Consider the following 14,901-nt stretch of genomic DNA (forward strand, 5'->3'; position numbering starts at 1 on the left):
CTAAAATCCCGGCAGTCCTAAACTGTAGCTAATTAAATCACAGACAGTAAGGCTGTTGCCAGTGATGTCAAAATGAAATTCTGTTCACCTCTTAGCTGTCTGCCCCTTGTTTAGCATTGACACTTCCTAATGAAATAGGAACTGCACAGAAAACTCCTCTAATGAAAATACCGATGCTCAAGACGTTTAGACTTATGAGCTTCACCCAACAAGGACATTTTAAATCCTTTACCTACCTGGGAACAGGCTGTTCAGACCTCAGGAATACTGTACAAACAATGGGCTAGGACCTGATGGGTTTTGGCTGGTCATACACTTTTGCATCAGCTGAGGAGATGTCTCCTCATATGAGACTCCAACTGAAGGCTGATTTTACTAGTGTTAAAAGATGAACTTTGAAAAACACCTTCCCAATCCCAAAATCTCACACAACAGAGATTCTCTGCTCCGCTCTGGTGAGAACCCCCCCTGCAGTCCTGTGTCCAGCTCTGGGGCCCCCAGCACAAGAGGGATGTGGAGCTGTTGGAGTGAATACAGAGGAAGCCATGAAGATGCTCTGAGGGCTGGAGTACTTCTGTTATGGAGACAGAGCTGGGCTTGTTCAGTCTGGAGAGGAGAAGGCTCCAGGGAGATCTTAGAGCAGCTTCCAGTGCCTCATGGGGTTAACAAGAAATCTGGAGGGAGACTTCTTACAAGGGCATGGAGTAACAGGACGAGGGGTAAATGGGTTCAAACTGAAACAGGGGAGTTTGAGATGAGAACTCAGGCAGAAGTTCTTCCCTGTGAGGGTGGTGAGGCCCTGGCACAGGTTGCCCAGAGAAGCAGTGGCTGCCCTGTCCCTGGGTGTTCAAGGCTCGGTTGGATGGGTCTTGGAACAACCTGCTCTAGTGGAAGGTGTCCCTGCCCATGGCAGAGGGCTGGAACTGGATGAGCTTTAAGGTTCCTTCCAACCCAAACCAGTTTGTGGTTCTATGATCTGTGATACCTGGCAGCTGGGGATCTGAGAAATACGGTGACATGACCAAAGGCACACTGGAAAGCTGTGGAGGAGTTCACAACTGAACATACAACAGCACTAGTCACAAGACCACCCTGCCAGCCCTCTACCAGGGTAAGGCCAGCTTTGCCCTCTTGAGCTGTCAATCTGAAAACTTCCATGTGTATGTCCTTTCTCCCATTCCCCAAGTCATCACCCCTGAACAAATAATAACCACATCGCAGCACAGCTTTTTGGAATCATGCTCCTGTACTGCTACAGAGTGGGGTGGGAGCCAATGCCTATTCTAATTAATTTCATTAAAAAACCTGGATTTATTTGATGCAATTTTTTGGCATGCTGTCAAATTCACCACAAAATTACATTAGTGTCATGAGAGGAAAGCATTAGTCCACAGAGTTCTTTGAAGAATTGTGTTGGCACTTGGCTTTTTTGTAAAAATGCCAGCAGCCTCCCCTCTCTCTAGGAATAGCCCATTTTCTCCTGGTCAGTGAGGGTCTAAGCCAAGGCTTTTCTGAGTCTGTGGGAATCTTTCCACCAATTTCCATGGGCTTGACTCGGCCCTGAGCCTCAGCTGTCAGTTGTACTGACATCTTCCTCCCAAACTTCAACACTTCGATAGGGTCTAAAATCTCAGTTATAGATATCCCTGTGTGAATCCAAAGTCTGCTGAGCTCCTGAATTAGCCAGCTCCCCTCTGACACTCCTTGTCTCAGGATTGCAGCGTACTTCCCCTGGCATCTCCCCCAGGTCTTGTCGCTGAGGCAAGGGGGCCCAGGGACAGGGACGTGCCAAGAGAACAATATATGAATAACCCAAGTGACATAGGGAGTCTGTAGGGAAGCATGAAAACAAACACACAGATTATGGTTATAGCCAAGGATAAGCTTAATCCTTTCTTTTTGTACAGTTTTTAGCACAACAGGAAAAATGATAATGTTTTCTATCCCAACTCCTCCTTTATTTGACTTGTATTTTTAGCTAAAGTCTCTTTGAGATGAAAAGAAATGAAGGAACTGCTGAGCTTGAGGTAGACATAACCTACCAACCACTAACACTGAAAACAGAAAATCAACTGCCTTGAATACTAATCTTTGTTATGTACGTATCTCTACTTACACCTCACTACAGAGCTGTCCCTGAAAGAGAGAGATTATACAGTCAAATGCCCTTCACTTTACATACAACATACTATGAGAACTGGGCAGACACCCTTGGGACATGTAGAGGCATTAATAAAGTTTTAGTTTGTAAGTATCAGGAGCAGTGTCAGCCACATAGTTTAATTGCAGTATCTATCTTATCAAAGAATCACAGAATGGTTTGGGACCATCAAAGGTCATCTAGTCCAACCCCCCTGCAATGATGGTGATGGCTGGCACCAAGCCCAAAGCATCAGATCTCCATTCAAACTGCTGCTGATGGGCACGAGCAGAGGATTCATACATGTTGTGTGTCTTGGAGGTGTACAGATTTGCTGTAAAGCACAGCTCCTTTCAGATACATACTTCATGACATCTCACTGGCTCTGTAAATGCAAGTGTCACCATCAGAGTCCCTCACATCCCAGGTCAGAAATTATGTGCTGGCCTGAACCCTAAGAATAACACCCCAGAAGAGCTCTGCAGGACTCCTGCATTTCAGTGTGTGCAGAGTAAGGGCCTAAAACATTGGTAATTCTCTGCAGAAAAGTTTTACCTGCTGTTCCACTAGCAAATTTTAATAGTGCTTTGCACTCATTAACCAAGACTGATGCTGGATCCAAGAGTTTAAAGAATCAAAGGACCAGATTCTGGCCTGAGGTAACTCATCTGAACTCTATTCAAGTCCGTTTATAGCACCAAGAACAGGGACCAAAGCGCGCATGTCAGGATCACTTCACAATACCCTGTTGTCTCACAAATGACTTCATGTTTTCACCTCTCCCTTCCCTGCACTAGGCAATGGTGAATGCCACAGCAACTCTAATGGCTTGTAGGAGGCCTTAGTTCAAGCAGTGCTTGCGTTAGAAAGGGGGTTTGAGAGTTGTTGTACCCATGACTGTAGTTCCCTTCAAGCATGATATTCTCAGAACAGCTACATTTGCCACCATGCCTCAGTGATCTAATTGCTGCTGTTACCAACATGTTGAATGTAAAACTATGTAAACAGTGTGACAGTATGACAGCCATTCCTGCTTACTGACCTGTGGAAAAGACTATTTTTGGCAACTGCTGTAGGCCACTGTGGTCACTGTAAAGCAGACCAGGCAATGCCCACATTTTGAGCCTTATCCTCAGCTGATACAAGCATGCACAGCACAATTAGATTGAAGTGATACCACTGAAAAGGCCTTGGTCTTTTTTTAACTGCATCCAACTCTGCTTAGGTACTGAAGTTGGAGAGGAAGTGACAGAAAAAAAACAAACTGGAAAAAATAACCTGCCTTTCACAATTTAACAACTAAGCCTATTTCTGTGGCTTGTAGCTTTCAAACACTCCAGCTGGTTAAAGATCAACTATCTAAGGTAGTTTGCTGAGGACAGTAGGCAAATTTCCCACTACAAAATTAAATCATAGAATCACAGACTGGTTTGGGTTGGAAGGGATCTTAAACCTCATCCAGTTCCAATGTCCTGCCATAGGCAGGAACACTTTCCACTAGACCAGGTTGCTCCAAGCCCTGTCCAACCTGGCCTTGAACACCAGTGAGTGATACTTGCTTGTCCTTCCCTGTTGCACAGTGCTATCTTGTCTCTCTTGTGATGGTTTGAAAGGCTGTTCCCCTCACTCATTCTGTCTAATTGGCAATTTGATCTGCCTAGTGGGACACTCAAGCAGCAGTATGCTTTTTGCCTGATTGCTCAGCTACGAAATTTATCAGAAAGAAACAAATGTCCTTTTTTTTTCTGAGCCAGCAGAGGAAAGTGTTCTGAAAAGCTCTCTATATAAAGGTGAGGAAGGAGAAAACAGGTAATTTTCTTGTACCATTCTAAATGTTTTAATAACTAGTTGTCACAAAAAGGATTAGAACAGACCACCAAGCTAAATTCACCTTGCCAGCAAGGTCTGCAATGCAGGAAAATGTAACTCAGTTTACCAGGGACTGGAAGATGTAAGGTACACTTAATAAGATTTTCAGTTCCCTGAGATGCAGAGTAGCTTTTACTCTGCCTTGTCCTGGCTTCAGCACAATGAAGTGTGAAGTATCGACAAGCTTCTTCATAGCACACCAGTTGCAGACCTGAGGTCTACAGGAATGAACACACATCTGGGTCTGTTGTCCTGGAAATGAATGGGCAAAACAGGCCCAGCGATTAGCAAGGAATGGCCAGAAAGAAAGGAACTGGCTTTTACACAAGTGGAATATGAGCAGTCCTGTTAAAGAACCAGACTAAGGTTAATGTTTGAATACTGCCATTCATTTGGGGGCCCCCAAACTGAGGAGGAGACAAACAAAATGCAGGTAGAGAGCATCAATGAAAAATCCTTTAACAGTTGTCTCCCAAATAAGGACCATCTGAGGCAACAGCACAGCATTTACTTATCACTACCATTTATTCAGTGATCCTCTGCCTCTGCCCTACTGTAAATCCATGAGCAAGGAAGCAGAAAATTCACAACTTCATATGTCTTACCTACTGCAAGTTCGTTCCTGATGTCAGCAGGATGTTTGCCCAGGAGTGAAAGGCAGACTGTGGTCCTTATAATAACTTCTCTGCTACTGGTTATTTATTTGCAACCATTCATATCCATTAATATTAATTATCCTTGTCAAATAGGTAATTTTTCTCATCTACTTATTTTAGTGTTTCCTCTTATACTGAATTTCCTCTGATTTTCCCTTCCCTTCATTGAAACTATTCCCACTCTTTTGTTCTGTTAAACTGATCAACAGGCTGATGAATAACACATCAATTATTCAGCTCTGCAAATGGCATTCCAAGGGAATTGACACATCATTGCATCAGCCTGTCTACAGACCTAACAAGGTGTTGTAACATCAATTTTTGCTTAGTAACACAAGTAGAGGCTCGCTCTGCTGCCACTGGTACTAAAAGCTTACCTTTGTCCTGAAATAAAAAACAAGATTAAGTAGTAACCTGAGTATGCTACGTGGGCTACACATGTGTATGGAGTGGGTTGAATGTATTCTGTTGCTCCTCTGATGGTCTCGCTACAATACATCTGAATAAAACTGATCTGTGTTTTCTGTCCATCACCATGTCTGGTAAAACATAACATTGCTACATAGAGCTCCTGGGTTTTAATTTTGAAAAACAAACAACCAAATCTTCAAAAAACATGGTGACCTTGAATATGCTTTGGAAAGAACCACCAAGCAGACTTTGCTGTTGTTTGCATATGACTTTTAAGGGGTAAAGTCCCTGTCAGTCTGAGTTTGTGCCACTCTGTAAGCAAGAGCTGTCATGATACTGAAGTCACAGACTAAAAATTCAGGTCACAAATGACTGGTCAGGGAGTTTTCAGTTGCTGATATTTGCAGCAAGCAACCCTAATCCACTTCAACTGAAACGTTACAGACAATTTATAAAAAACTAGCATCTCAAGCACTCCATCATCTTTTCAGATGATATAGTACTGCAAAACATCATCTTCTTGCCTGCACAACAAAAAACAATCCCAAGTGTGAGGCACGCTAGTGCTTCCTTTACCAGTCTTAATGGCTAAACTCATTATGTCTGGGGGAAAGATAATCTGTAGCTTTACCTCAAGCCTGGCTTGCAAACCTGTGTTTGTTCACATTTCATCACAGAGGTACGCTGCCTGCCCAGCAGCACCCCCCTGAGATGAAGGTGCCGCGTGGATCCGGTTCTCACTGAGCTGCTCCTCTTACGTTGTTTCTTTTGCATCTTGCTTCATTTGATTTCATATTGTTGGAAGCTTTTATTTAATGCAGAAGCTCACTTTCCCCTTGCTACTTTCCTCTTTCTCACCATTCTTCTCTGGGATCCTTCTTTTATCCCCTCTCATCCACTTTTCCTCTAGCACTGGAGATAAAAATCTTTGTCTTCTACTTTGTCTGGAGGCCACCTTTGGTGGTATGGAGAGAATTCAGAGCAGCTTGTGACCCACTGCCCGCAAAGCAGTCAGGACCTCACCTCCCTGTTCCTTTGCTGCTTTCATGCCAGAACTGCAGGGTCAGCTGGGACTGTGTCCAATTACCTGAACTGAAGGCTGGGCTTTTAGCTCCTAATTGCAATTTTCCAGTTCAAATTTATGGATTGTCACTGAGTTTTAAACATGCACAAAGGGCTTAAAGTACCTTAGCAAGTATGTAAATATAACACTTCTTAAGGTGCTTGATCTTTCTAGTAGTGATGAAATGAAATCATGAAAGGCTCTGAACCAAACTTTCCTCAAACTCACTATAGTATTCCAAATGAGGAAAACATCAAATACTTACTAAAAAGGAGAAGAAAAGGTGAAAAAGTCTTGGGAACTTCAAAATAGTGGAGACAGAAACTGTTACATTACACTGTGAAGTGTAATTTTGGAACATAAAAGACTGCTGTCTGTTGATTTTTTGCAGAGGCGGATCACCTCCTCTTTCATTAACTCATCAGCCATAAACAGAACAATGTGATGGATATCCATTGGGGTTGCTCTGCCTCTCATGGTTCCTTCTGCATGTGAAAAACTAGTCAAGGAAAGTAAAGTGTTGCTTGTATTCTCTTTCAGCTTGAAGAAAGAGGCCTCAAAGATTTCTAAGGTTCTGTTATTCAAGGACCTCCCAAGGAAATATTAGGAAGTGCTAAATTTTGGCCTGGCTATGACACTGCTGACCTTGAGTATATCATTCCCCTGTGTATAAAGACATCTATGCATATACACATATACACATATATGTGCATCTGTCCACGTATGTTTATGTGTGTGTGCATACATATCCAGGCAGAGAGAGCGTTTATTGAATCCTGGTGTCTTGTTTAAGACACAAGGAACCGCCTTCCCAATGTACTTTTCTCAGTTTGTAGGCTGCTAAAGGCAGCACGGGAAGGGCTCAGTCTCCACCAGAGGAATGCCACTAACAAAAATATCTAAGTGAAGCAGAGAGGAGGTCTGAGATGAAACACCTGCAATGGGACTCCAGGATTTATTTGTCTATCCTTTTCTCTTTCCTTTTCTTTTTACCTTTCAGGTGGACGGATCAAATGCCAGAAACAATTCTCAATTCACACTAAACAGAAGCAGTTATTTTACTAGTTAATCTCAGCAAAAATGAAACTAAACTGTGGCAAAAGGATTCTATTTTCACAATTTTAGTTAGTTTGAATTAAGCATTTAGTTCAGCCAATAGAGTTGGACTACAATCTACAGAGGCTTACATAAAAAAAACTTATCAATGGCTGCACAAAGCATATAACAGTTTTGTATATGAATATTCAGAATTTGTCCTAAGTTCATTGTCAGTTCCTAAAAGTACTTTAGGTAAATAACAGAACACAGCAAAAGCACGATATACACTCCAGAGAGCAGCAGGGTATCTGAGCTGTTGGTAGCTGCCCTATTTGGACAGCACTGCCCAGATGTTACTTGTTCCAACTTAGCAACCCAAGCTGACACCTTCTGTTTGGCTAATGACAGCTCCTCATCAATGCTGATCTTGACCCAAATTCCCTTCTGACTAAGTGTGCAAATTCAGGACAGAGCACGCCATAAAGTGATACAAGCTAGCACATAACTGACACAGCAAAGACTGTTGGGACATGCACACAGTAAAAAACATAGAAGAAGCATCTCTATAAAGGTCTTCAATGCCCCCAGTTCCAGAATCAAACATCTCTGATTCAAAATGCATATCAAGATTCAGGTTCTGTGTCCTGACCCCAAAAAACCCAGTTATTTTTCACGTTGATGCAGAACACATGAGGTATAAGATACAACTCATGCAGTGATATCACAAAGGCTGTGGCTCAAAAGATAGAGCTGAAATAGCTGATCTTCCCCTAGATCATATCCTGAGAACAATATTGGTCAGACTGCTCTCAGTCAGTGCAGCCACTCTGTCACTCACCTGCATGAAACAGCTCCAAATCTTGCTGAGGCCAGTGGAAATCTGCTGTCAGAGCAACAGTGGTAACATGCAGCAAATGAGGCAAGAGCTAGGTACAGAACTGCCACCTTTTCACAGGGAGCCCCAAGCACTTTGAGGGAAGATGGGACTGCTTGTACATCACTGAACAGGCATTCCTGGACTGTCACGTGGCAGGGGACCCGTGGAAGAAAGCTGGGTAAGTATTTCACATGCTTGGAGGTATCAGTGACAAAGGAGTCATAGATATGTTGCCCGAGACAAACATTTGCTTGGGCTTATGCCTGTGTGCTTAAAACAAGGCTTTTGCCAAGACCAAGCCAAGTCAGGGGCTTTCAGCTGGAGATACAAGGGGAATAACTGTGATGCCCTGCAAAGTGTGGGTAGGAGTGTTGGGTCTTGCCTACCTGCGAACGACTAGCTTCAGTTTCCTGTAGGACCCTTTCACCAGGGAGATAGCCTCTCTCCTGGAGCTGCTCAGTTCCACCTCATTGATGTTCACCACTTCATCACCAGCCTGCAGCTTGGACGGCAGGGAGTCTGCTTTACCTCCCTCTTCGATCTGCAGAGCAAAGAGAGGAGAAAGAAACAGTGAGACATGCTTGCCACAGTTTGACTCCCACATGCAGAGCTGAGTCTGTATTTCTATTGAAGGAAGTGGGTCTATCAGCCCCAGACTCAGCTTTCTAAGAAATGTTGTCTCCCTTTGCCAGCCAGCTTCTTCAAAGGTCCATGCTTGCCTCTCATACATTTCGTATGGATGGAATCAGGAGATCAGCAGCCAAATTAATCATGCCAAGAAGCACTGATTTGAATAAGCCTAAAAAGTCTTTGGTATTTGGAAGCAGCAAATGCCAGCACAACAACCATGGAGCAACTCCTGATGACAGCACTCAGGCACAAGCCCAAGGGCAAAACTGGGATTAGAAGAGCTTGGATGTGATGGTTTTGTTCAAGCTCCTTTTCATGCTCTAGCTGGCTGATAAACAAACATCAGCTTCTTACTTACTCCCAGCTACAAAGCAGGTGCACATAGGTATACGTAGTCTATGGCATGCAGCACCTCTGTAAGGATTTAAAGGAAATAGAAAATTATTTTATTTTTAGGACAAAGTAAGCAGGCTGCTCAAAGCTATGTAGTGGCAAAGGTAGAAGGAGAATCCTAGGGCACTTTCCTCTGTTTTGTGCGCTCCTTCAGAAGGATAATCTCTTCCTTCAGGCCTTCACCTTCCCAGATATCTTACTAAGACACAGAAATGTATCTGAATCCGATTAAGACTTTGAGTCAGCCAGGGGAAGGGCTGTTCCTTGCAGGGATACCATTTCCTGAGCAGTGAAATTGCATGCACACTGCTGGAAGTTACTTTTATTTCAAGTCATGCCAGGCAACGTGTAATTCAGCCATAACCCAGACATGTAACTCAGCAGATGTAGATGTTTACCTGAACATTAGTTTCAGTGTTGAATGGTGCTCACAGGCAAAGCCAGTCTGTTCTCCTGAACAGTAATATTCCATCTCACACACCTTCTAAAACCTAAAATCTAACTTTCACAAACATTAGCTAACAAATTCTCTGAGTCCCCCACAAAGGCAGGTAAAAATCATTGTCAGTCATGCTACCAGGAAATCATTCCACTGATGAATGATTTTTTTTTTCTTCTTAAGAATGAATAAAACCACAGGAATGAGGCTTCATATAAAGAGCCTTGTATTACAATTACCAGGAAGGGTGAGATGAAACATTAGATCTTGCTGCATCATAAATAGATATCAAACTAAAGATGCAGTATTGCTCCAGGTGGTTGCTCCTGTAGAGGAAAAGAGGTTGGTATTGTTTCCATGGAATACAATAGAGCAGGATACTTTGGGTTAGATTAATTTGTGATACACTCAACAGCAGGGGTTTTTTGGTTTTGTTTTGTTATGTTAGATCACGTACAATGGAGAAAAGGCATTCCTGCAAAAATATCTTCTGTAACAAATAGCAACTACTTCAAAGACTGAGACACCCAACAGAAAGAAGCATTTGTATTAACTTTTGTCTTGATGAACCCTAAAAAATCAACAAAATCCTGCTTTATTCTCTAGTAATCCAAACAGTATTTATATTCTAGTTTCTATTATATTTATAATCTAGCTTTTTTTTCACTCCTCAGGATCACTGCTTTAAGGTTCTCTTTGCAATCACAAGCTAGACATTTTTCTCCTCCTTTTTACTGAAAATTTGGGTTCCTCCATAATCACCTTTATAAGTAATGCAAAATTGAAGACTTTTAGACAAGACTCAACCCCACAATAGTTCTGATGAAGTTATTATTCTAAGCAGCCCTGAAAGAAATCTTTCTTCAAATCCTGTCAAAGGCTCTTAAACTGCAGTTTGCAAGGCCACATAGCAGCCACAGAGCCCTAGTAAAGGATGCCTTTAAGGACAGTTTACTAGCATGAGTACAGAGTCACCTGTGAGTAATTCCAGAGGCTAAGAATGATCTGCTTTGCTCCTGTGTGCTAAAACTATCCAGAGAGACCTAAACCAAGACCCACACCTTTGTGCTTAGAAGCTTTCAATGGCAGCATCGAAACCATATTACCTACATACCTAGAGAGATTGATCTTTCATTCTTTACACAGTTACCTCATCTGTTAATAATCTGTTAGCCTCTCATGTGCCTATTGCTTTGGTACAGTTGTGTCATCTATTTGTCTGGAGTTCCCTGGATTCAAATTCCTTAAAGCTCCTGGAAGAAAACATTTACAAGAGGCCTGTGACCTGGCACTGCCATTCAGAGTCCAAAGACTCCCAGGTTTCCAACAAAAGTCCAGAAACAAGACACTATCTCACATGCTCCACATTCATTTCTTCTCTCTGAATGCCTCTAAAAATATTTGTGTTTAAGGAGTGGTGACATTGCAAGAAAAGGACTGAATGATTCAAACAAAACCAGCTGCACTATAAACACAAAGCTCTATCTCTACCCAGTGCAACAATTACCAACAAAGCAAACAAACCTCAGTGCATATGGAACCTATTTACATGAACACCTGCTTCACTGGGCAAGGCTGAACAAAGCCAAGGATGGGACTGTGCTGGCTCTGTGATGCACGGAGCAATTAAAGATGGAAGATCCTGCAAAGCAGACAGATAACACGAGGGCAGGCCACTTCTACATGTGGTTACCATCTCTGAGCAGCCATCTCATGCCGTGGACCCGGTCCCGAGTGAGAGGGAATGAGAAAGCAACTCTTCAGATCTTCCCTGAAGCTCAAGTGGTTTTAAGTGCTGTCAGGCAGCAAGGACAGAGCCAGCAATACAGCCTGTATTTTAAGTGTGCAGGTTGTGCTGGAGTAGTTCAAGAAGTTACAGTATTGTCAAAACCACCCTCAACAGTCACTTGCATAAAAAATGCAATCAATAGCCAGTAAGACCTCTTATGGTTCATTTAAAACAAGGTGATATGCAGCCAGCAAACTTTGTGGGTGTAGTAGTCAGTTAGAGCCTGCCAATGACTTAAGTTTTTTTCTTTTGGGCTGGACTGAGCCAACTCCTCTGCCAAGTCGAGTAATTACGGAGTTATGGTGGAGGAATACCTAAAAAATGGGTTGGTTTTGGACTTCATGTGCTGGGCTAAACCTTAGGGGGCTGGATTCAATGGCTGGTCTTAAGTGCAGCTGCCCACTGCCACATTTGGAGAACCCCTCTCCTTGAAACCAGCAGGAGTATCTGTACAGCAGAACATTTGCCCATAGCATAAAGATACTTGGTTTCCGTGCCTCAGTTTCCCACCTGTAAAATGGACACTGCCCTTACAGCCTTTGTCTGTCCTATCAATTTAACATGTGAGCTCCCTGTGGGTGATGATGATCCATGTCTTGGCTCTCATTCCAGGGGCTGTCTCTGCGAATTCCTGTCTCACAGGCCCTGACCTTGGGAAGAGTCCATGACAGATAGAATCATGCAACAGGGAAGCATCCCCTTCCAGATGGCATCCCACCAACCATCTACATAATATGAAACCATCTGCTTCCTGTGAAATTCCATCAAATTTCTGAGACTTCAGCATCTCCCCCATACACACTGCTTTCCTTCTGTTTTCCACAAACATACCTAGCTGGTTCTTTCAGAAGCAGAGACCAAGATCTTCCCTGCCAAGCTGGCCTCTCCTGAAATACACCCACTTCAGAATGCCTCAATAGTCTTCTCAGGCTGACACGAACTCAAGTCCCTTCAGTTGTCTTTGCTGCAGTAAAGCCTTCCATGCCCACTGCCCTTGCCTGAAAATCCCAAAGGCTACCCCTGGTCCTACTTTGCATTAACACTCCAGTCCATTTTCTTGCATTAGAGGGGGCTTCTTGTCATTCAATAGATCCTTCAGCAGACTTTGAACCCATCTGTTCTCCTTTTTTTGGCTTACTGTAAAAGCAAGAAGTTGCTTAAGCAGATCACCAAGGATACATAAGACTTACTACTACTGTCTTTTGTTTGGTTCACTATGGTTACTGTAGGTTCAGAGAATGCTGTCTAACTGAGACCCTTTCTTGGGTATTTTAAAGAAGTTTTCTTTATTAATTCCTTTTTTCCCTTTCTTTGAGGAGCTTTTGTAACAACAAATTCTCTGTAGCTTTTAAGATGGATTATTCCATCTTTGTGTCCTTCATGTTATGAATGGTGAGTGTGATTCCTAAACTGTAAACCTGCTGATGTTTCTTAATAAAAAAAAAGCAAGCAAGCAAATATGTATGCACGCTGTATGTAGTTGTACAAGGGAAAGCTCTACCACACAGCAACTCCTGAGGGACACCAGGAAAAAACACGCATAGCTGGGTGTTCTCAGCAGCAATTGCAATGGCAAACAACTGCCCTTTTTGTGTCAGATATTATAATGATGGGCAGGGAAGCATCACAAATGAACTGCTGGAGATGGCTGTCCAGAATTCCTGAACTGCCAAAAAAGATTTTATAGGAAGTGACAGGGTGAGAGAGGATGAAATTTTACTTCATGAAAGAATTGAGGCAGTTTCCATGACTTGCCCAGAAGCAGCATTACAGGAAGATGTTCTCTGTTTTAGACCTCTTGTTTTCACATATTTTACTGGAATCACTTTAATTCTTTCCAGTGGAACAATGCATTTTCAGGGAATCTGTGGCTCATCTCTTCCTCATGAGGCCATTACCACTGGTACAACTTAGGGGAAAAGGTAAAACCAGCTGTGCATTGGAGAGAAAAAACAGGAAAACTGTGACAGATTCATCAGTCAAGGTTTTAACCACTTCTCAGTGCCCAGGCTGGAGCACCAAACAGGTTAAGACTGGGGTCTTTAATTTACCTGTCTGCTATTAGGTGTAATACACCCACAGCAGCATCCAGTAAGAGCAGTGCATGCACCTGCTCAGTAAACTCATTGAGTAGCTGTTTGAGTCAGGCTTCATATTGGAAACGCAGATTTTTAAGCCCCTGAGGAGTTCAGCAAGGGTTCTCAATCCTAAAACCCAAGTTGATGAGCTGCTGTATGACTTGAGAATATGCTGCTCTCCTCATGCAGAGTTAAAACTGTGTCACAACCTGGGGCAGAGAGTGTTTCCCATGCAACAGACAGAAATTCCTCCCCATTGTCCCCAACCCCTGTGTCAGAGAGACAGACCAGTTAAGATAATTCAATCAAAACATAGTTAAGTCAAAGGTCTCCCCCTGGAGCCGTGTCTCTGCTGGATCTCCCCATCCCTGATGCAGATATGCATCTCCAAAGAATTCAGCTATTGACTTTTACTCCAAGCAAAAGAAAGTGTTTCCAAATTATTGTTTCATTCTGCGGGGAAGCAAGGAAGGGATTTTTTCTCATGGTGCTCTGGATTGTTCTACAGTAGCATTTCTGCTCCCAGTTACAAAGCAGAGTGGTGCAGAAACTAATTTATTCCAGGCAGTCACACAGGGTTCACATGGAACAAATTCACCTTGAGAGGCTGAATTTTACTCAGTAGAAGAACAAGTTAAACTGCACGGTTTGAAGGGTTAGCAGGGCTAGGAAATCCTTCTGGAACTTCCAAAAAAAAAAAAAAAATCTGTTATTTAACACAGGCCAAATAACATATTTCTCCCACACTCAGCCTGAAGCAGTTAATGAACATACTTACTTAGCTTGGAGCAAGAAACCTAGGAAGAACTCCAGCCCCTGCCATTCACAACTTCTGGCATCCCTTGGCTTATTTTCCAGATACTACATCAGAGGAGCGCCACTGTAAATCTAGTCACCACATTGACAGTGACCAGCTCTGATTTTAATGCTGTGGCTGATAAACTCAGCAGTATTTGAGCCTGTACAGAGAAGAGGCATGAACTCAGGCTGTTCCAGGCTGTAACAGATAGCTCATGGCTGTTTTTGAAGTGTGTCTGCAGACAGACAGATTGATTTATTTCCTACCTATCAGGACAACATCAGCTCTCCTGCCCCTCCACTGAATTCATCATCTCATGCTCTAGGGAAATATATAATATGGCGCCTCAATTTTCAGAATTGCTCATGTTTTATTTTCAGAGGAGGGATTTTAGGCAACCAAGTTGTATTTACCCAAACTGGAATCTGTCCAGAATGCTCAGGGAAAATGTTATAGAGCCTCTGATACAAAGGGGACCAGGACCTCACCTTTAATAGGTATTCCCAAAAGCCATAATGAAGCATATGCAGCAGCAGCAAGGTGTTGCCTGCTCCCCACCAAGTGCTACAGATCCAGATGGAAATCTGCTACCCCTTGATGACTGAGCGCCACCCCTTCTCTACAGTCCCTTCTTTCCCTGCCTGCATCTGCACTACCCCAGGACAGCAGGAGTATCCCTGACCCTATGCCTGGCTGCACACCTGGCTTTCTCCTCCTCT

The 14,901-nt window shown here is 43.1% G+C and overlaps 1 protein-coding gene across 3 annotated transcripts in view; it reads right to left on the reverse strand.

The window, feature by feature from the left end:
• SHROOM3 (shroom family member 3) overlaps positions 1 to 14,901 on the reverse strand; it is a 143,829-nt gene that overhangs the window by 89,775 nt on the left and 39,153 nt on the right. For all 3 annotated transcript variants that reach the window (XM_057429942.1, XM_057429941.1, XM_057429940.1), the window contains one exon: positions 8,441 to 8,595. In XM_057429942.1, coding sequence (XP_057285925.1) covers positions 8,441 to 8,595 — 155 coding nt within the window. The remainder of the gene's footprint in view (positions 1 to 8,440; positions 8,596 to 14,901) is intronic.

This window comes from Pezoporus wallicus, unplaced genomic scaffold (genome assembly GCF_028554395.1).
Source record: "Pezoporus wallicus isolate ANWC-B61680 ecotype Strahan unplaced genomic scaffold, APGP_CSIRO_Pwel_v1 contig_7351, whole genome shotgun sequence".
NCBI classification, from domain to species: domain Eukaryota; kingdom Metazoa; phylum Chordata; class Aves; order Psittaciformes; family Psittacidae; genus Pezoporus; species Pezoporus wallicus.